The 22,063-nt window shown below is 51.2% G+C and overlaps 1 protein-coding gene across 2 annotated transcripts in view; it reads right to left on the bottom strand.

Annotated features, from left to right (window-relative positions):
- PKNOX2 (PBX/knotted 1 homeobox 2) overlaps positions 1-22,063 on the bottom strand; it is a 289,557-nt gene that overhangs the window by 5,714 nt on the left and 261,780 nt on the right. For both annotated transcript variants that reach the window (XM_043451879.1, XM_043451881.1), the window contains 3 exons: positions 17,833-17,962; positions 17,288-17,385; positions 16,335-16,454 (listed from right to left, as the gene is read on the bottom strand). In XM_043451879.1, the coding sequence (XP_043307814.1) occupies positions 16,335-16,454; positions 17,288-17,385; positions 17,833-17,962 (348 nt within the window). The remainder of the gene's footprint in view (positions 1-16,334; positions 16,455-17,287; positions 17,386-17,832; positions 17,963-22,063) is intronic.

Raw genomic sequence — 22,063 nt, 5'->3', positions numbered from 1 at the left:
CCCGAAGACCAGGACTCAGAGTTTTGCTCTATCATGACAACCAGTGAGATCTTCAGACCATTGCTTTACCCTACATCAAAAAGTCATGTCATGATTAAATGAAATTGTACTTGTAAAGTGCTCAACAAGAGATGGCTCTTCATCCTATTACTGGATGATGCTGGCAAGGTGCTTAAAGCTGTCTGAGGGATGAGCTTGAGATCAACAGCCTCGGTGGAATGCTCATTATCAGTGACAAAGGAAAGCAACCTCTTCGGTGGCCTCAGCATCCCCCGGCTGGAGCAATCAGTATCGTGTGTTGTTTTAACTCACACCTCTGACCCTGTCTGCCTCGCCAGGGCAGCTGGGGCTTGTGAGCCACATAATGTTAAGATTCTAACAAGGAAAGCGCAGCGGTGTCGCAGGAGCCAATTCCATTTAAAAGGGAAGGAGCAGGGGGAGGTGGGGACGAGACTGTAGCCCTCAGCGGCAAAGGAGGAGGAACTCCGTGTCCTCTGACCCCCTCCGTGGAGGGGTGGTGGCTGAGCCCTCCTCCCCTGCCCCGTGGAGTTTCAATCTCCGTGGCCCTCATTAGAAGCCGAGCAGCCTCCGCGTCATCCACGGCAGCTGGTCTGAGGATACAGCAAAAACCCGAGCGACGTTTTGGCCTTTCCGGGCCCTACTAGCTCCTTCACGTCTTCACACCTTCGCACATGCTGTCCGCCTGCTGGAATACTCCATCTCCCCCCTTTCTGAGCTTCTGCAAAAGACCACTCCCAGGTCAAGTCCTTTGTGAGGTCTCTCCCAGCTCCCCGGGGCAAGTCAGTCACTGCGGCCCTTGAATAACTGCCTTCAGCCCACTCTACCGTGACAGATCTCTCCCCTATTCTGGGAGTTTGCTCAGGCACGGACCTGTCTTATCAGACACCGCATCTCCAGTGTCCAGACCGGTAGCAGGTGGCGTGGAGATGCGGTGTTTGTGTATGAGACAGATGAGTGAACCAGTAAGGGAAGGAGCTGGTTGACTTGTTCCCCGAGCCTTGCCAACCATGCCGGCGCATCAACCACAAACTCAGGGAAGCCGCTACGGCCCAAGTGACAGACACCTGCCCGTGGAGCCCACAGCCAAGAGGGAAAGGCTTCAACCAAAGAAGAACGCCTCTATTAAAGAGGCGTGTGTAGGGGACTTCCCTGGTGGTGCAGTGGGCAAGAATCTGCCTGCCAACGCAGGGCGCATGGGTTCGATCTCTAGGCTGGGAGGATCCCACAGGCCACAGAGCAGCTAAGCCCAGTTGCCACAACTACTGAGCCCGAGCTCTAGAGCCCGGGTGCTGCAGCTCCTCAAGCCCACGCCCCAGAGCCCGTGCTCCGCAACAAGAGAAGCCACCGTGAGAAGCCCGTGCACCGCAGCAAAGAGCAGCCCCCACTTGCGGCAACTAGAGAAAGCCCACCGCAGCAGTGAAGACCCAGGGCAACCAAAAAGAAAAAAGGAAGCAGTGTGTTTCTGGACACACTGGATGGTCAGAGCAGTCAGGGGAGCCTTCTCTGGGGAGCTGGGCTTCAGCTGGACTTTGAAGAATGGCCAAGACATCTTAGTCATGGAGGGTACGGGCTTTCCAGGCAGGGGCTTTGCACTAGGACTTATTGTCAGAGGCAAATTTCTTCCACTATTAAGATCTCCAGAGAAGGAAATCCTTCAGCCTCCCACAGATCAAGTTTGCTGTCTCTAAGGAGACTTCCAGCGCGGGCCTCCATTCTCAGTGGATGTCACAAATCCACGGATTAAGTTAATGGGAAGGGATGAGAGGCGGGGTCCCCCAAAGTGGCTGGTTATTCTCTTACAAATACAGACACAAAGCCCTGATCCTCCTTCAGTGCACGTCCCCCCTCCCCCAGGGCTCCCGGGATGGGTATCTCAGGAAGCATGTGGCGGAGGTGGGGGAGGCTGGGGGCTGGGGGTGAGTGCAGGGTTTGGCATGGCCTTGGGGACAGGTGTGTTGCCAGAATATTCCTGGCACCCCATCTGAGTGCTCGTGGGAGCGGTCCAGCTTGTCCACGCCTCAGACCAGATGATTCCTGAGGACAGAGTCAAAATAGCCCTGGCCCCTGGACAGCCCTTGATTTGGTCAGCACTACTTTTAGCACCATCGGAAAGGCTGGGGGCCAGGGGCAGGGAGAGGAATCCAGTGTGATGGTGGTGAGCCCTCGGGCCTCGGCTCACTGTTTGGATGAACTTCTCCTCCGCAGCCAGGAGGGAAGGGCGAAGACAGAGGCCCTCTAGAAGAGACATGGATGGACCAGACAATGACAGCTCCTTCTCAGGCGAGCAGGGAGCCCCATGTGACTGGGCAGTGCTGCCTGCTGGTTAAGAGCATGGCCTCTGCAGAGGCCACTCACTCCAGTATTCTTGCCCTGGAAACCCCATGGACAGAGGAGCCCGGTGGGCTATAGTCCATGGGGTCACAAAGACTGGGACATGACTTAGCGACTACACCACCACCTGTACCACCTTTTGCAGAGGTCAAGTCCTGCACCTACCACTTAACCAGACACAGGACCTTGGCAATGTATTCATTGCCATCCTCAGTTTCTGGGCTTCAGATGGAAATGACAAGATAGGGCCTACTCCTTGGACTTTGAGGATGATTGAATGAGAACATGCTGTGCTAACTTATTCCGGACCACATGGTGATATCTGCCAGACTTCACCGTCCAGTTGAATATTCAGTTTCTAGGGAAGGGAAGTGCCAGATTTAAGCTGAAGAGGCATTTCACGATACCACAGTTGCCATCAGGAAGCTCCTCTGACACTGAACCCAACTCTTTGCTGACACCTCCCTTTGGGCCCCATGACTCAAGTCTCATCTGGGCTAAAGTGAAGCTGAAGGCATCTTTCGGTTTGAACCACGGGTTTCCCCCTAGGGTCCTGGGTCTGAAAGTAGCTAAACCAGGCTGGTACCTGGGCCCTTGGCCACTTCTTTCATTCAAAGCCCACCCAATAGGGAGCACCCACCTCCTCACCCAGGCAGACAAGCAGGAGGCTGGCCAGATCCCTGAGGGACATGGTGCATTGGAAGCAGCAGCCTGCAGGTGTGAGATGGAGCTGCCACTGGAGCAGAGCTTGAAGCTGCCATCCTGGCCCACTTTCCCACACTGGGGTCAGCCTCACCCTCCTTCCCTTCTCCCTGGTCAACTGTGTGCATGTAGCCTGTTGTGGCTACAAAACTTCCTAATGTGGCCACTGCTCTAGCAGGGCCAGAAATCAGCCAGAGGGAGGCAGCTGGGATGGTGAGGGGCCCTGCAACAGCCACACTGCATCACACAGAAGATGCCATTGATGGCAAGGCACACCCTGACCTCAGAGACGCTAAAGCAGGAGAGACGAGCAGTTTAGAATGGAGAGGGGTACAGAAGGTACCCAGGGACCCTCCCTTTCCTGCTACAGCTGTCCCGACTCAGACGTCCCACTTTTCCATTCCTTTCTCTTTTCCACTCACCTCCCCACTTACAACTGTGCAGACACAGGCAAGCATGGCAGCTTCCCAGGTGGCTCAGTGGTAAAGAACCCGCCTGCCAATGCAGGAGACAAGAGATGCGGGTTTGATCCTTGGGTTGGGAAGATCCCCTGGAGGAGGAAGTGGCAACCCGCTCCAGTATTCTTGTCTGAAAAATTTCATGGACAGAGGAGCCTGGTGGGTTACAGTTCATGGGATTGCAAAGAGTCGGACATGGCTGAGTGACTGAACACACAGAAAATCACAGAGGACTGAGGGACACATAGCCTGGTGTAGCGTCACCAACACCCATGTGACCATCACCCAGGTCAACAAAAGAGATTTCTACTGGTACCCCAGAAGCCCCTTTTCTGTCCCCTGCCAATCACCACTTCCAAAGATATCCTCCCCCAACATAACCCGATGTTCCTTGTAATTCCTTTTTTTGCTTTTCTTTATACTTTTACAATCTATGTTACATTCTTAATCAATATGGTTTAGTTTTGCTTAGTTTTTGGATCCTATATAAAAGCAATCATATAGCATGTAGTATGGAGAAAGCAATGGAAACCCACTCCAGTACTCTTGCCTGGGAAATCCCATGGACGGAGGAGCCTGGTAGGCTGCAGTCCACGGGGTCGCAAAGAGTCGGACATGACTGAGTGACTTCACTTCCACTTTTCACTTTCGTGCATTGGAGAAGGAAATGGCAAACCACTCCAGTATTCTTGCCTGGAGAATCCCAGGGACGGAGGAGCCTGGAGGGCTGCTGTCTATGGGGTCACACACAGTCGGACACGACTGAAGCAACTTAGCAGCTTGTAGCATTTCACTCCATAGTATAGTTGTGAGATCCTTCCATGGTTGTTCTATGTAGCAATCACCTTCATGTTCATTGCTATATAGTTTTTCGTTGTCATAATCTACCGCCTTACTGCTCTTCATTTGTTCCTCCAGTCACTAAGTTGTGTCCGACTCTGTGCGGCCCCATGGACCATAGCCTGCCAGGCTCCTCAGTCCATGGAATTCTCCAGGCAAGAATACTGGAGTGAGTTGCCATTTCCTTCTTCAGGGGATCTTCCTGATCCAGGGATCGAACCCTCGTCTCCTGCATTGGCAGGCGGATTCTTTACCACTGAGCCACCTGGGAAGCCCTTCCTGTTCTTCACCCTCCCTCCTGGCTTCTATTTCAATCGATCCTCCACAGAGTAGTAAAATTTTGGTCCTTAACCTACGCCCAGCCCCTTAAATCCATTTGGAACATCACCCCCTCCCCACCCCGCCCACTGCCATGAGGTCTGAGCCCTCACCCTATCCAGAATTCCACACACTACACGGATGATCTGTTTTTCACCCCAACCAGACAGGCTGCAGTTTTTGAGAAAAGGGTCCACACCGTTCTTTTCACCCCCACCTCATCGGTGCTGAGGAAAATGCCAGGTTTGAGCCAAGTCTTCAGTACATCTTCGTTGAATGATCATAGGATCCTGGGGGTAAGTGGTACCTGTCACCATTGCCTTTGTGCGTGTCTGTGGGTGTGAAGATGAGTGGGATGGGGGTGGGGGGCGTCTGTGATTCAGGCTCCCCGGGCCAGCTGCTTATTAACAGTGCTGTTCTTACAACTGATGGTTTCAAACATATTTGGGGGGGGATGAGAAGGAGAAGGGGGTCCTTAGGAGTCCACTGACCACACTGGCTTCTTCTCTAGAAGGGTCTTGGAGGCAGCATTGTAGCAGTAGGCAAGGACAAAGAAGAGGGCCTCTAGGGACTTCCCTGGAGGTACAGCGCAGGGGGGCCTGGGTTGGATCCCGGGTCAGGGAACTAGATCCCGCAAGCCCCAAGAGTCTGTGTGCCGCAACTAAAGATGCTGCATGCCACAACTAAGCCCTGGGGCACCCCAAAGAAGAAAAAGAACAGGGGCTCTAGAATCAGACTGCCCGGCTTTGAACCCTGGTCTCTCACCAGCTCGAGACCCTGGGCTCTCGTGTCAGCTTCCTCTTCTGTAAAGCGGGGAGAGCAAATACACCTTCCAAAGGTTGTTTAATAGCAATCAACGTGTTAATATTTGAAAGGTGCTTAGAAGGGTGCCTGGAGTGCTCCGCGTTGCTGCTGTTTAGACTCTAAGTCACGTCCGACGCTCTGTGACCCCTTGAACTGTAGCCTGCCAAGATCCTCTGTCCATGGGATTTCCCAGGCAAAGATACTGGAGCGGGTTGCCATTTTTCCCTCCAGGGGATCTGCCCGACCCAAGGATCGAACCCACGTCTCCTGTTTGACAGGTGGATTCTTTACCACTGAGCCACCTGGGAAGCCTAGCGCACTCCATGAGTGTTTGTTAAGTAAATCAGTAACATAAAATAAACCTGCTGCTCAGCGCAAGCAGCTCTCTCTCCGGGAAAGCCACAGCTTGTTTTTCTGAGGGCAAGACCCCCCAGCAGCCCCTGTGCGCATGTACAAATGTGCTTTCTTTTCAAATAGGTTTATTTCCCTGACGCTGGGACTGCACCAGCCCCTGGGTATATGATGGGGCATTTTCTGCTAACCTGCCTTCAGGCTCCTTGGGGGATGCTATGGAGGTGTACATCTCCCCTGGCCATTTTCAGGTGGAATCTTTATTTTATTTTTATTTTTTAGTGTTTGGCAGCACCATGTGGCATGTGAGATCTTAGTTCCCCGACCAGGGATTTCTCTGTTGAACTCATCTGCCTCTCTATTGTCCAACCAGAGAGCAGAGACTGTCTTCCAGAGCCACACAGGGTCTGAAGCACCTGCCCTCACCTCCTAACAGGGCTTGCCGCCACTTCCTGGAAGCGGACAGCTTTTTGGAGAACTCTGAACACTTAGAGAGCATAGAGTACCCTGTAAGAGTACTTGACATGTATTCTGATTGAATCTCAAGGCATCTATGAAGTAAGCATCATTATTCCCATTTTATACACGAGAAAACTCAGCCCAGAGGGTTAAAAACTGGCTCCAGTTTACACAGGTGTACGTGGCTGAGTCGGGACCCACACTCCCTGTGTCCCTTTTTTTCCCCGCTGCCTTTGGTCATCATTGCTGTGTGCAGGCTTTCTCTAGTTGCCGTGCAAGGGCTTCCCATTGCAGTGGCTTCTCTTGTTGCCGAGCACAAGCTTTAGGTGTGTGGGTTTCATTAATTGCAGCACACAGGCTCAGTAGTTGTGGCTCTTGGGCTCAGTTGCCCTGCAGCATGTGGAATCTTCCCGGACCAAGGACTGAGCCCATATTTCCTGCATTGGCAGGCGGATACTTAACCTCTGGACCACCAGGGACGTCCAAACCCCTGCATCTTTTTCTTCCTCCTATATCTTTAACCATGTCCACGTCACCTCTGTAAGCCACTGAGTTTTTTAACGTATTATTGATCTTCACCATACATACGTATTATTGCCTTCACTTTATGAAAAGGAAATTGACATTAGAGAAGTTAATTGACCCACTCAAGGTCATATAGTAAGTAAAAATGGAGCAGGGCTCAATCTCAGGTCTGTCTGCCTCCGCAGTCTTTCTTTCTGCTGCACAGGCTGCCCCAAAGGGCCCACAGACCAACACTCTCCAGCCCTCAGCCCTTATCATGTGACGTGCTTCCTGTAGGAGTAACCTGAACAGATGTGTCCCCATCCTGGCTGCCCTTCTCTGGACATGACTTGTCAAAGGACCTTTTGGAATCTGATGCCCAGTCCTGGATACACTATGCTGGACATGTCTGGCCAGCAAGATGGGCAAACCCCCTCCCCTCTATTGAGTTGCCAACCCCCTGCAAGAGTGTTTGTGTGAGAGCGCTTGGTTCCATCATGGGCTGACCATTCAGAGGATGTATATGATTTATTCCCTCAATTAAATGACCAGTCCTAGGAGTGCTGAAATCACCTCTCTCACCTGAAGCTCAGGTATTAGTGGACAGATGCATTATTTGGAACTTAGATCACCTTTCTCCTTAGAAACAAGTTTTTTTAAATAGGTAGTTTTCTGGGCTAGCCTTAAAGACCGATTTGGTTGAAGATCTGTGTTCTGGTAGAGAGATGCCCCCAGGATTCAGGAAGAAAAAATGAGAGATCTTCCTCTGCTTTCAGGAAACAGAACTAGACCCAGGTAAACGCTGAGACTGGTGAACATAGACTTACTCAGCTTCTCCCTTTTTGCGCTCCATTGACTCTTCCCAGTCCCTCCTGTGACAAATCCCTGGATCCTTATGTTATCCTCCCATCTGCTTCCTGAATCGGAGGCTTCCAGCCTTTAGGACTTTACGGTCAAATCCCCCGCAGTGATGTTCATGATGATGAAGATAAAGCTTTCATCAGATTCTCAAAAGGGTCAGGAGAGGTTGAAGACAATTGCTAGGAGCCTTTCCTCTGGCACCCCATTCTGGCCTACCTCCTCAAAATGCTGTGCTTACAGATGCTCTGATTTTCATCTTCCACCACGAATAAACACTGGCTCTCTTTCCCTGAATCTGATCCTAGTGGAGTGGGTGTAGAAAACCAACCTTTTGGACTAATTCATACCTAAGCTATGAAGGAGTGATGGCCTCACTGTGGGCATTCTGACAGGGATAGGATAATTTTAAATGCTTCTCTGATGAGTGAGATTTCAGATAAGGTGATGAAATTAAAGGAAAAAGTAGTAGATAATATATGCTGGAGCAAGAATGGTTCAGCCTCCCTAAGCTATTTTCTTGCTTTTTGATGTTTTTTAACTCCACAGTTTCCCTAGAAGTGTCGAGGTTTCTCTCTGAGTTTTCCAAGGCAGAGCGGATTATGGGGCCTTTCAGAGGTAGACTGCACGTATTTGTAGCAGCAGCTGTGTCTGTTTCAGGACGAAGGACCTCCGCATCCATCATCTTATTCTATCCTCACAACAGTACTACGAGCTGGCTATTGTAGCTCCCATTTTACAGCAGAGGAAACTGAGGCTTGATGAGGTCAAGTAATTCACTGCAGTTCTGCTGGCTAGGTACAGGGGGCACGTGTGCGTGCGAGCATGCTCAGTCGTGTCCGACTATTTGTGACCCCGTGGACTGGAGCCGGCCAGGCTCCTCTGTTCATGGGGTTTCCCAGGCAAGAATACTGGAGTGGGTTGCCATTTCCTCCTCCAGGGGATCTTCCCTGACCCAGGGATCAAACCCGGGTCTCCTGCCTGACAGGCCGACCACTGAGCCACGTGGTAAAATTCTTTACCACTGAGGGGTCAGTGAGACTTAAATCCAGATCTTGTCTCCAAGTAGCATGCCTTTTGCATAAACTGTTTTATATGCTGTAAGAGGCACCACCATTCTAAGTCAGCTGTCGATGCAGCCTGTAGGTGGGTGTCTGACAGGGGTAGATGCCCTCTTCCTTTAGACTTAATGCCACGCTAGGCACAGGGAAGCAGGCAAGGATGTTTGCTGAGTAACTGACGGCAACACTGAGGTGCAGAGGCAACCGACTGACTCTCTCCTTCACAAGTCCTCCTTGGCCGGGAGCCTGCGTGCAGGGCACATGCTGTACCTGGGCGACCTCCAGTAGGGATGAGCCCAGCATGTGAGGCTCCAGCCCTGCGGGTGAGAACAGCTGGGAACCAGACAAAGAGTCTCAGAGACAAGAATCATGAGGTATACACCGATGTGTGTAGCAGCATCACTCACAGCCAAGAAGGTGAAACCCAAATGTTCATAAAGTGATGAATGGATAAACAAAATGTGGTCTATCTACACAATGGGATATTCATACACAGAAATGAAGCACTGCCATATATTACAAGAGGGTGAACCCTGAAAACATCATGCTAAGTGAAAGAAGCCAATCACGAAAGATTCCATATCATACAATTCCATTCATGTGAAATATCTGGAATCGGCAAACCCCTCGAGACAGAAAGTAGACCACTGGCTTCTAGGGGTGGGCAAGTGATGGCTAATGGGTACAGGGTTTCTTTCCAGGATGATGAAATGTTCTGGAATTAGACAGTGGTGATGATTACACAATTTTGTAAATATACCTAAGGCCTCTGAACTGTACAGCTAAAAAGAGTGGATTTTATGGTAATTACATTTCAATACCAAAAGAATCAAGCAGAGAAGGCCCTTGGCGCTTTAGTGCATTCAGTTTTTGTGACTGTAGCCAAGTGTATCTGAGGGCCCTGGAGCAAGGTCGTCAGCTCCGTGGGGTGGGGCCGAGGTGGCAGCAAGCAGAGGGCAACCCTGGCGAGATGTATGCCAGGCTGGTGAATGTGGAGGCCAAAGGAAGAGGAACGGATGAGATAGTCAGGCAGCCTCACTGTATCTGGAAACTAGAGTCGGGCTAACAAACCCCACACCTGTTCCAGGATGGGGCTCTGCACCTCGACTGAGAGTTGGGGTCCCCATTTACTTTAGCTCCCCTTTGACTGCCCTGGCGGCTCAGATGGTAAAGCATCTGCCTACAATGCAGGAGCCCCGGGTTCGATCCCTGGGTCAGGAAGATCCGCTGGAGAAGGAAACAGCAACCCACTCCAGGACTCTTGCCTGGAACATCCCATGGACTAGAGGAGCATGGCAGGCTCCTCCAGTCCATGGGGTTGCAAAGAGCTGGACACGACTGAACGACTTCACTCACTTTACTTTACCCAGACTTTGTGTGGGAGCCAAGAGATGCTGCTATTTCTTGAGCCAGTGGAGAGGCGGTACATCCTAGTGGGAAGAAACTAGAGCCACGCAGACCTGGTTTCAAGTGCGGTCACCTTTTGTAGCCTGGTTTTGTAATTGGTAAAAGGAGGATGGTAGCAGTACTACATCCTAGGCTGGCTGGGCAGGTGAAATGAGACGACGCAGAGAGAAGCTTGGCCCGCACCCGGCAAGCTGCAGAGGCTACTGGGGTAGGGGGGCTCCTTTGGTGGTGGTGGGGCCGCTGGGGCTTGGCTTCCTCTCCAGGATCCTCCCCTGGAGGTTTCCTCTCTAGGATTACACAAAACATTCTGTAAAGTGGCTCCTGTGCCTGGATGGCAGCAGCAGAGAGCTGTCACATTTTTGATGGAAATGCGGAAGGATGGTGGGGGGAAGCTGTGATCTGGACCAGAGGGGATGAGGGCAGAAGTGGGGACTGGGGAGGCTGGGAAGAGCAGCACCCCTCCCTCCCTCCTCCACAGAGGGCACCCTCTGCCAGGGTTTCTCACCGGATCTGAATTTGCAATGGAATGATTGCTTCTAGCAGGAATTTAGCTGCTTTCAGCCAAAATGCAATAGCAAGAAAATCTCACGGGATTCTTTGGGGACCCAGAAGCAAGGAACCAATGGATGGAACCATCCCAATCTCACAGCAGCCTAACAGCAAAAAGGCTCGGGGGTTGAGCCTCTATCTCAGGAGCACGCTGTCATCTGAACATATTTCTGGAGTTGCAAGTGCCACAGCACAGTGGAAAGGACAAGAAGTCTCGGACACAGGGTGAAAGGAATGAAAGAATACTAACTTCTGCCTGAAGGAGAGAAGAAAACAGAAAACCAGCACCTACAGAAGAAGTTCTAATTGATATCTATTAAACAAGTCTGCATGTTATACCATGCTCTCCCTTTCTGCTGTCAACCATTAGAACTGCTGTTTACATCCTGAAAGCTTAGGATGAATAGCTTACTTTGTAGAATGTTTATTAGCCAATTTATCTGCTTATCAGGAAGACAGCAGTTTTGCATTGACTAGTTTATGCTACTTCTGTGTGTTACTGTAATTATGGAACTTAATTAACTATTCTGTAAACCATGAAATATGAGTGCAAAAAGCAAGAGTTGTTGCTAGGAAAACTAAGTGGAGTGCTTTGGAAAGACTCCAGAGTCAAATTCGCTTAAAAGTGAGATCAGGTGAGACAAGTGAAAGAGACTGAGATATACAGTAAAAATCTAAAAAGACCCTACAGTCAGGTTACTTCCCCAAAGCCAAAGTTCTTATTCCATTTTAAATAAAGGTAAAATTTATAGACGCTGTATTATAGGATAAATATGTGCAAATAAAATGACAGACTTCAATCAGAAAATGACTTTGTTCCTATATCAAAACATTAGCAAACAAATATATTATATGTCTTTTAAATCAAAGTAAAATGTATCTTTCCTTGCCTTGCATGCATGTGTGCTCAGTGATGTCTCTTTGTGACCCCATGGACTGTACCTCCCCAGGCTCCTGTGTCCATGGGATTTCCCAGGCAAGAATACTGGAGCAGGCTGCCATTTCCTCCTCCAGGGGATCTTCCCAACCCAGGGATTGAACCCACATCTCCTGCATCTCCTACACTGACAGGTGAGTTATTTACCAGTAACTCACCTGGGAAGCCCACAGTGGAATACTACTTAGCCATAAAAATGAAATAACGCCATCTGTAGCAGCATGGTTGGACCCAGAGATTGTCATACTGAGTAAAGTAAGTCAGAGAGAGACAAATACCATGTGATATCATTTATACATGGAATCTAAAATAGGACACAAATGAACTTGTCTACAAAACAGAAGCAGACTCGCCGACCTAGAGGACATACTTGTGGTTGCCAAGGGGAAGTGGGGATGCAGGAGGGATGGGTTGGGAGTTTGGAATCAGCAGAGGCAAACATCGAATGGATAAACAACAAGGTCGCACTGTATGGCACAGGGAACTATATTCAATATCCTGTAAACGACAGTGGGAAAGAATATGAAAAAGAATAAATATATGTATAACTGAATCACTCTGTTGTACAGCAGAAATTAACAACATTGTAAATCAACCATACTTCAATCAAATAAAATGAAAATGAAAATGTATCTATGTAATGATTGTTCCTTTCTTCAACAAACTTTCCAAATAACCAATCAACAAATTAGTTGTCTTGCATTGGATATGAGAACACCTACTGATATTGAGATCTGCCCTTATTCATACCTTTTCTATCCTTCCTTCCTAAAACTGGGCAGCTACTATGAGCCTAGCACAACATTGCCACAGAGCCGTATTCCCCAGCAACTGTATAGAGTTGTTCCTCAAAGCGACAATGAAAACGAGTATGACTCAGAGTGATCAAATGTCTGGGGAAAGCTTCAAGCCATGCCCTCTCTTGCAAATTCATGAAGCCCTCTAGTACACTAAGGGTAAAGAAATAAGCTAAACTTCGTATAACCCAGATTTTCCTAAACCTATTTCATCACGCTACCCTTTCTTGGGAGCAACACCTATAATATCCCGTAAGATACACACTTTGGGATCGATCAATGCTTTGGGGCCCATAGAAGAGGTATCATATATGATCCCTATTCTTGAGGAATTTACTACTGAGTCAGACATGAAACATGTAGACTGGACCCACAGATATATATACCGAACAAGTAAGTAACAGAGTTAGTCAATGCATTTTTAGGATCAAGTGAGAACCAGTAGGCATCACAGATGAGAACAGATCAGTCAGCTACCTCTAAATAACTTTCACAAATGTTGAGTCTTAGCCTAAAAACCCTGCTCATGGTCTACTCTTCTAGAAAGTTCAGAGAGAACTCACATTTCTTTTTTTTTTTTCAAAGAGAACTCACATTTCTTAAGTGCGATTGTGTGTCAGGCATGGCTCTTTATATATGTTATTTCATTTAATCTTCACAACTGTGGGAAATGAGTTACTATCTCCTTTTTCAAAGAAATAGAATGATTGCACAGCTAGTGGAAGGGCCTCAATTCACACCTCTGTCTGTCTGGCTTCAAAGCCTGTCTTCTTTTCACTGTGCCCTGTGACCAAGAGCTTTCACAGTGCCTTTCCTGAGCTGGTGTTTAGCGGGGGCTGTGTGTCGGCCTGTATCAGCAGAGCCAGCCTTGGGCCTGAAGAGGACAGCTTGCATGCTGAGTTACTAGAGCCCAGACTTCTCCCCACCCTCTTCCTCCCCCTCATCCAGAAGTTCTGAGTTCTGACTTTAAAGGCAGAAGGGTCACTCCCTTGTCCTGTCTCCATGACCTCTGGGGGGAGGACTTGCCAATGTCAAGTGCTTTATCCACAGTGTCCACTCTGAGTGCACTCTGAGCTGCAGAGGGCCTGGGGCGGGTGACAACCTCACTCTAGCAGCTCAGCAGGTGCCCCCCATCGTCCCAGGTCCTTCTGCAGCTCTGACCTGGGGCCTTCCTTCCCCTCTGTTTTGCGCTCAGCTGCTCTGCTCTCTCTCCCCTGTCTGGCTGGAGATGGCCGTGGAGTGGAAGGCAAGGACCCTGAGCTATGGAAGGGGCTGGGCAGGAAGGGGTGAGAGGCAGGACATTGACCTGAAGTCCAAGGTCAGCGGGCAGGCACAGCCAGGAGGGATGGATGCTGTGACCTTCTGTCTCAGGCTGAAGGCTTAACTCGGCGGGTGGGGGAGCTGCCATTTGGGGGTGGGAGGCAGCTGAGGTGATGGGAATCAGTGGGGGTGCTGGCCTGGATGCTGGGCTCCTGGGCAGTGGGGTGGGGACTTGTCTTGCAGCCTCCTCTCCCTACTACACTTGCGTTTTCTCCCCTGAAAAGCAAAGTTGTAGATGTGTTCACAGTCTTCAAAAATGCACTGGGGGCTGGGGACAGGGGAGAGAAGTCAGCTAACACTTTTTAAGACCCAGGACACCAGGGCCTCCGCACTCATTTCATTCCTGCATCATGATCTCCACAAGAGATGAGTGTGGCCAGACTGCAGAGGATTGACGGAAAGCCTAGATACGAAGCCAGGTTTGGTTGCCCCAAAAGCCTACATGTTCCCACCATCCCCACTGCCCTACACATTCTCACAGCTTGACACAGGGGGCTCCTGCTATGGCCGGGGGGTAGCCTGGGTGCTGCAGACATGGGTGTGATAGGTCAGCACATGGACATAAAACCTCCCCGACAGAAGCCCTCTTCCCCGGGGAGGTGGGGGAGCTGGAGCTCAGCACAGACTCCGGGGTCTCAGGGCCACCACAGCCCTCTGCTCTCTGCCCGCGTGGAAAAGACAGCAGGCAGGGGACCTGGGCACCCCCACCACGAGCTCTAGGTCCTGAGTTAGAGGAAGAGGCTGGGCCTGGCCCTGGCTCCCTGGCTTCTTCACTAGGCTCCAGGCATCTCTCCAACCTCCTCTCCTCACCTTAACCTTCAGCCTTCCAGCTCCTTCTCTCCAAACTTGGTTATCGTCTGTGCCCAAGGTGGTGCTTTCAAATGGGCTTCCTCAGCAAAGTGCTGGGGCGACCCCAAGTCCCCAGAGTCTGGGGGAGGATGTGGCTACTGGTGGTAGATGCAGAGCTCTGGTCGTATCCAGCACCACAGAGCGATGCTGGCCATCTGCTGGGTGGGCAGGCCCCCCGCTTCCGGGGCAGGGATCCTCAGTTCAGTTCAGTTCAGTCACTCGGTCGTGTCTGACTCTTTGGGACCTCATGGACTGCTGCATGCCAGGCCTCCCTGTCCATCACCAACTCCCGGAGTTTACCCAAACTCATGTCTGTTGAGTTGGTGAAGCCATCCAACCATCTCATCCTCTGTCATCCCCTTCTCCTCCTGCCCTCAATCTTTCCCAGCATCAGGGTCTTTTCAAATGAGTCAGCTCTTCGCATCAGGTGGCCAAAGATCCCCAAATCCTGGGCCTTGGCTCCATGGCTTTTGGAGGCTCTCCCATTTCAAATAAAGGGCTGATGATTAATTAATTAGTTCCCAAGATCCACTGACTTTCTCTTCTCTCTGAACAAAGAGCCTCCCTAACTTCTGGTTCTTCTCCACACTTTGCCAGCCAATATGTCTACAGCCCTAAGCCTGGTATTTATCTTCTGTCTGTGTGTCTATTACTGCCATGCCAGGCCAAGAGCTTGCAGACCACCGGGAGCCTGCCTGTGCTTGAAGATTCTGCCTCCCCATCCCAGACACACATACACACACACACACAGCCCAGACAGAGTCACCAGCTTTATTGCTCCAACCCTTGTATGATGCAAGAAGGACACAGTTTTGAAGTCACTCCTGATACTCAACCCAAGGCTTATCTGTTGCAACTTACCGTGCACACAAACACAGCCACCGTCATGCTAGATGCACACAGCAGGCGCTTTACAAACCCACGCCCCCTGCAGTGGAAGCTCAGAGTCTTAACTGCTGGGCCACTGGGGAAGCCCCTATAAACATTACTCTTTTTTTTTTTTAGTGAAAAAAAATTTTTTTGGCTGCGTCCCATGGTCTGTGGGACTAGTTCCCCGACCAAAGACTGAACCTAAGCCACCTGCCTTGGAAACACAGTTCCTTAACCACTGGGCCATCAGAGAAGTCCCCCATAAAGCTTAGGCTGCATCATCATCTCATGAAAGAGACCCAAGAAAACAACTGCTCCACCTCTCTGAGCTGAGCTGGCTATCTGATGCTAGGATTTCAGCCTGGGCTGCCCACCCCGGGGTAGGGGCGGGCTTAACCATGGCTCGGCAGTCCACACTTCCTCTGGCTGCTCTGATCAGAAGGAAAGGGATGCACACCCTCTGCTCTGCCCCCAGCACCAAGGACTCAGGAAACAGGAGGGTTTGACTGGAGAATCAGCATTTTCTTCCACGGGAGAGGACAGGGGTGAGTGTGGCTGCCCCAGGAGCAGTAGCCACAGCCCCGCCCCACAGAATCCCACTCTGTTCACGAAACACTGTCCACTTGCCCACAGCTTTACGCTCTTCAGAACATGTCCATCCCCATTCCCTCATGGACGTCATATTCTTTTGAGGCAGTAGCCACAAGCACTGGAGGAATCTCCAGCTTTAGGTCCCATTCAAGCCTCCCGCTACCCTGGCCTCTGGAAGATGGTATCCCTACAGGAGAGCCTCTCTCTGAGGCCAAGCCCTCTGGAGATGTGGGAATCACGGGCTGGTGTCCCAGGGCTTATTCATACCCCACACTGCAACTCCACACCCCAACACACACACACTCACCATGAGATGCTGGAAGAGCCAAGAACGCATTATATTGGTGGCATGCTTGGGCAAGACTCCTCGTTTGTTCTTGGACTTCTTATCCTCATTGTCCAGGAGGGAGGTGAGGTCAAGGTTAACCTTCAGGGCACGTGGAGAAAAAATCAGCATCAGCAGCCTGGCGGGCCAGCAGCTAGGGACCTGTTGCCATAGAGACGGCAGGCTCTCGCCGCCAATCCCCTGTCCCAACTCATTCTGAGGGTCCGGGGAGGTCACCTCTCCTGTCATCTGGCACCAGCCCCTCAGGGAATGGGAGAAGGGAAGAAGGAGAAAGAGGAGAAGGAGGAAGAGGGGAGGAGGGGTAGGGGGATGAGAGAGGAGACAGAGGAAACAGGCACATGCAGAAGGTATAGGAGAGAGGTTCGCCGTAAACCATCCAGAGGTTGTTAGCATTTCTGGGGTACGTGAGCTTTTTTGGAGGGCTTTCCTATCCGTTAGCACGGTCAGCCCTCACATCAGCTCTGTAGGCTGGTAGGGCCGTGGGCAGCTGATGTGAGTCCCTCTTCTATGGAGAAGAACTCAGAGGCTCAGAGGGCTCACCTGACCTATCCAAGATGGCGGAGCCAACGTCAGCTCTCCAGCCTCTGCCTTCAGATCTTCCCATCCCAGCCTGGCCTCTGTGTGTGCCCTCCACCCCACTGAGCTACAGACTGGCGTGGAGTGCAGAGCAGGAGGGGCAAGTGTAGGATCCCTCCACGTGACCCTGAGAGGCACTGAGATCTCAGGAGCTGGTAGAACCTTTCAATGCCCACCTTCTTGCCCGTCAGATGGGGGTGATGATACGTCTCTGGGAAGTGATGGGAGGCGAGGGAGCTAGTGGCGGAAAGCGCCTAGCAGACGGTGACCGGGCACGGAGCCCTCCCCACACCATGCACATGTGCACACACCTGCACTGCACACACACACACACTCACCTGTGTGTTCTGGATCTGGATGGCTCCCTGGGGGATTGCCTGGGTGACCACCTGACCCTGGGAGGTTACCATGGTAACCGGCTGGTATAAGGCTCCACCTGAGGAGACAACCAGTTTTGGGGTCCCCTGCCATAGGGATGGGTAGGAGTGAGGGCAAGCAGGGCTCCCAATCCACTTGGCACTCATGTGTAAACACTCTCTACTCTGGAGGCCTTCAACCCCTGTGGGGGAGGGGTGGGAGGGGGTGGGGTGCAGAGAAGAGAGTCTCTGTGTGTGTTTGGGGGGGAAGGGTCTTAGGGTGGGGTTCATGAGACTACGACCCAAATTTGTTCCAAACCACCATCATCAGGTCTTGCTAATGATCTGTAAGCTTACGGAACACTTTAGGCAAGAAACTCAGTTGGGAGCCCCTCCCTTGGCAGGGGGCACCCCCTCCCACATCCTAGGACACTTTGTTCAGTGTCTTGCCCCCCACCAACCCTGGAATTCCCTCAGGGCCACCCACTCTCCTCCCAGGGGTGTTCCCCAGAATCCCCTGCACAGACCTGACACCACTTGTGAGTTGACGGTTGTCATGGCGATGTTGCCCTGCTGGAGCGCTGAGGCTGGGACCACAATCCCCTGGGGGTTATTGGAGACTCCAGACATGGAATTGGGGGAATTCTGCAGGAGGTCCTGGCAGCAAGGGAGGCGTGGTTTGTGACAGTGTCACTAAGCGCCTAGCTGCCACAGCCCCAAATTCCTCCTCTCCCCTCCCACTTCCTGCCTTCCCACCTCCCGCTCCTCCCAGACCCTAAGCCAAAAGGCGATTCTCCCTAGAAAGTGTGAATAAGGAGACTCAGCCTTACAAACGACCAACCGACAAGAGTCATCCGCTGACCTATTCCACTCCCCTGCGAACGTGAGACAGAAATTATCCCCCACACCAGTGGTGCCTGCCTTGGCTTCACCGTGGAAGCTCCAATATTGATGCCTGGGTTCCATCCCCAGACATTCTAACTTAATTGGTCAGGGGTGTGACCAGGGCTCTGCGGGGAAAGTGCATGTTGAAAGCTCCGGGTGACTCGGATGTCAAGCCAGGGCTGGGAACCGGGCTTTACCTGCTCAGCACGCACTCATCCTTCACCCTCAGCTATCTCCAGAAGCCTCCTGCCACCAAGAGCCTTGCTGCTCAGTGCCCGTATCACAGCATTTATGACAAAAAGCTCCACACAAATCAGCCTCCAACGTACTACCTGTACTTAGCTCAGATCTGCCGTATCATGGCTACTAAAATATTTGCTGAATAATAATAAAAATAGCCACCTGTCCTCTTCATCACCCGTCTTCCAGGGCATCCCATAGGAGCGTTCCCTCAGCTGGGGGCACATCTCATCGGCTCCTCCCGCCCCCCTTAGGCCCCCAGCACAGAGCCCCCTGAGGAGGCTCACTCCCCACACTGTCACCTGCTGGCCCCTTTCCTGCAGACAATCCAAAGCAGCTAAGGGGGCCTTTTTTTTTTTTTTCTGGCACCCTCATCATTGCCACCTAAGAGCCGGGCAAAGAGTGCTTAGACTCTGACATAGATGGACAGGAAGCAGGCTCAGCTGAGGGCCTCCAGGAAGGGGCAGTGAAGCCTCCCTCCTTGGCCACTGGGCGCCCTGCTCCGCTAGGGAGGGTTTGTGAGGAAGGAACTGGGTGTGGGGGTTGGGGTCTCTAGGTTTCATTTGGAGAAAGCAAGGCAGGCATGGATGGGGGAAAGTAAGTGAGCCTGAGAAGACCCACTGGGGTCACTGAGCACCCCCCAACCACAGTTCTTCCTGTGAAAACAATACTTACACCAGTAACCTGCTGGCTAGGATGGGCATTCCCATGCCCAAGGCCTGGAATCACAGGCCTGAAGCTTTTAGGATTTAGACAGGAAAATGGTTAAGAAAAGGGACAACAAGGTGATCAAACCAGTCAATCCTAAAGGAAATCAACCTGAATATTCATTGGAAGGACTGATGCTGAAGCTGAAGCTCCAATATTTTGGCCACCTAATGTGAAGAGCCAACTCATTAGAAAAGACCCTGATGCTGGGAAAGATTAAAGGTAGGAGGAGAAGGAGGTGACAGAGGATGAGATGGTTGGAAGGCATCATCGACTCAGTTGCATGAGTGTGAGCAAACTCCGGGAGACAGTGAAAGATAAGGAAGCCTGGCGTGCTGCATGCAGTCTATGGAGTCACAAAGAGTCAGATGTGACTGAACCTGACCGTGGTTAAGAAAGTTGGGGGGAAAAGAAAGCCCCCAGCTCCCTAGCTTTGGTTTTAGGACCTGACGAGCTTGGACCATCAGCTGCAGGAAGATCAAGAGGGTGGAGCAAGAAGTGTGTGTCTGGAGCAAAACCTGGAGCCAGTGACTGCAAACCTGGAGCCACAGACCAAGAAAACATGTCAGGGGCTGGGGGACAGCTGTGGCACGTCACTTCCCGGACCCTGGCTCCCAGGAGCTGGCTGAGCCTTGCAGGTGGAGGCAGTTGGTACGGACAGTCTCACTTGATTCAGCTGCTTACCCACCCTTGGCATCTTCTCCAGAACTGCCTTTTTTACCCTCCTGGACTGTCCGGCCCAGGGCTGAGGAGATCAAGCTATAAATAAGCAGTCGTGGGACTGGAGTCTGGCTCCCCCTCCTCCACGCCTGGACCTCCCATCTGGCTTCTGATGGGGTGGGGTGGGGGAGGAGGCCTTGCTTCCCCACTGGGCTCACCTCTGCGGCTGTGACCTTGGGGAAGGGAGGAGGGGCCAGCTCCTGCCTCGCTTTTTCCTTTCTGGGATCTGTGAGGGCCTCCCCGCCAGTGAAGTTTATTCTTTGAGCAGGACTCTCAGCCTTTCCATTTGCACAGCTCAAGTATAACGCTGTCTGACCTGCAGAAACCTAGAAACTGGAAGGGCCCTCACAGTCTGAGTATTCCAGCTCCCTGGGGTACAAACGAGGAACTGAGGCTAAGAAACCCAAACCACTTGCTCAAGGTGCCCTAGGTGGGTACACAGCCTCCTCACAGCCCTCCTTCACCCACAAACACTGTACCCCCACCTCGGGTCAAGAACTGGGCGGCAAGGTGTTCCTGGAATCACAGGGGTTCAATGAACATGAGCAGGTGAGCAGATAAAAACAACCCAAATCCGGACATACAGAGGCAGCATGGGCACCCGAGGAAAGGATGGTGGATCAGGAGTTAGCACATCATGGCTCTTTGATCCCATGGCAACCCACCCCAGGATTCTTGCCTGGAGAATCCCATGGACAGAGGAGCCTGATGGGCTATACAGTCCACGGGGTTGCAAAGAGTCGGAAACAACTGAAGCGACTTAGCACGAAAGCATGGCTTTTCAGTGGGCTCGTTATTTATAAGATGTGTCTGGCCCTGTGTTCACATCCAGGAATCCTTGAAGCCTGACTCTTCAGCTTGAGTCTGCTCCGAACTTGAGCTCCCCTCGATCCAGCCTCCCAGCCAACCTTTCTCCCAGGGTGTAAACCAGCACTGAGATTATGAAAAGCTGGGACAAACTTGAAAATTTAAAAAAAAAACTACTTATTTATTTTTTGACTGTGCCAGGTGTTAGCTGCGGCATGCAGGATCTTCAGTTGAGGCATGTGGGATCTAATTCCCTGACCAGGGATCAATCCCAGGCCCCTTGCATTGGGAAAATGGAGTCTTAGTCACTGGATCACCAAGGAAGTCTCTGGAAGGTAAATTTAATAGTTGGGGACAGCCACTCCATTGACACTCACCATAAAACTCATGGCAAATGACTTTTCAATGACCTCTGGTTTGGAACCATCCATACCACGGTGCTCATCATTGAATAAGGATATTTGGGAATTTCCAACATAAAAACTTGTTCCAGACCTTCTTCCATCCCCAAAATAAATCTAGCAAGGTTAGGAAAACACAAGCAAAGCCAGTAAAATAAATACAAGATGTATGACTTGGGATTCAACCAGCACATCTTTACCAGCCAGAGGCAAGAGAGTGAGTTATCACTTGGATCTTCCCTGGCTTATTCACACTCTGACTGGTTCTCAGCCTTGTGGCTTGGTTAGCTTCCGCGCCAGCTTCCCTGGTTTGGGTAACTAAAGGCAATTTACTATTTGGATCAGACCCTTCACTTTCCTACCCTCTCCTCCTACTCTGGGTCTTTGCTGGGAGGTGCTAAGAGGCAGCTGAGTTACATCAGTAAAGGAGTGGAACAGAGAACCTCAGGGGTGGAAACTGTGGGCAGGGGACTGTGCTGACCACATCTTAGCTAGGACAAAGAGAAGAAGCGAAATCTTGGCATCTCTGGGGTCTAGGGAAGGGGTCTTCATCTCGTTGTTGGTGTCGTTGTTCAGTCGCTCAGTCATGTCCGACTCTTTGCGACCATATGGAGGGTAGCCTGGCAGGCTCCTCTGTCTTCCACTGTCTCCCGGAGTCTGCTCAGAATCAAGTCTGTTAAGTAGGTGATGCTATCTAACCATCTCATCCTCTGCTGTCCCCTTCTCCTGTTGCTGTCAGTCTCTTACATTTGTAAACATGAGCTGTTTCACAAACCTGCCTGAGCACTGGGGTGTTTTTAAAGACACAGATTCTCAGGGCCATTGAATGAGACCATCAGCCATCTTGGGTTTTTTTCTTTTCTTTTCTTTTTTTAGTTGTTGGCATGTGGGATCTAGTTCCCTGACCAGGGATTGAACCGAGGCTCCCTGCCTTGGGAGCCCAGAGTCTTAGCCGCTGGACCACAAGGGAAGTCCTAGCAATCTGTGTTTTTAAAAA

The sequence above is a fragment of the Cervus canadensis genome, chromosome 29 (genome assembly GCF_019320065.1).
Source record: "Cervus canadensis isolate Bull #8, Minnesota chromosome 29, ASM1932006v1, whole genome shotgun sequence".
NCBI lineage: Eukaryota > Metazoa > Chordata > Mammalia > Artiodactyla > Cervidae > Cervus > Cervus canadensis.
This window is presented reverse-complemented; position numbering and strand designations above follow the sequence as displayed.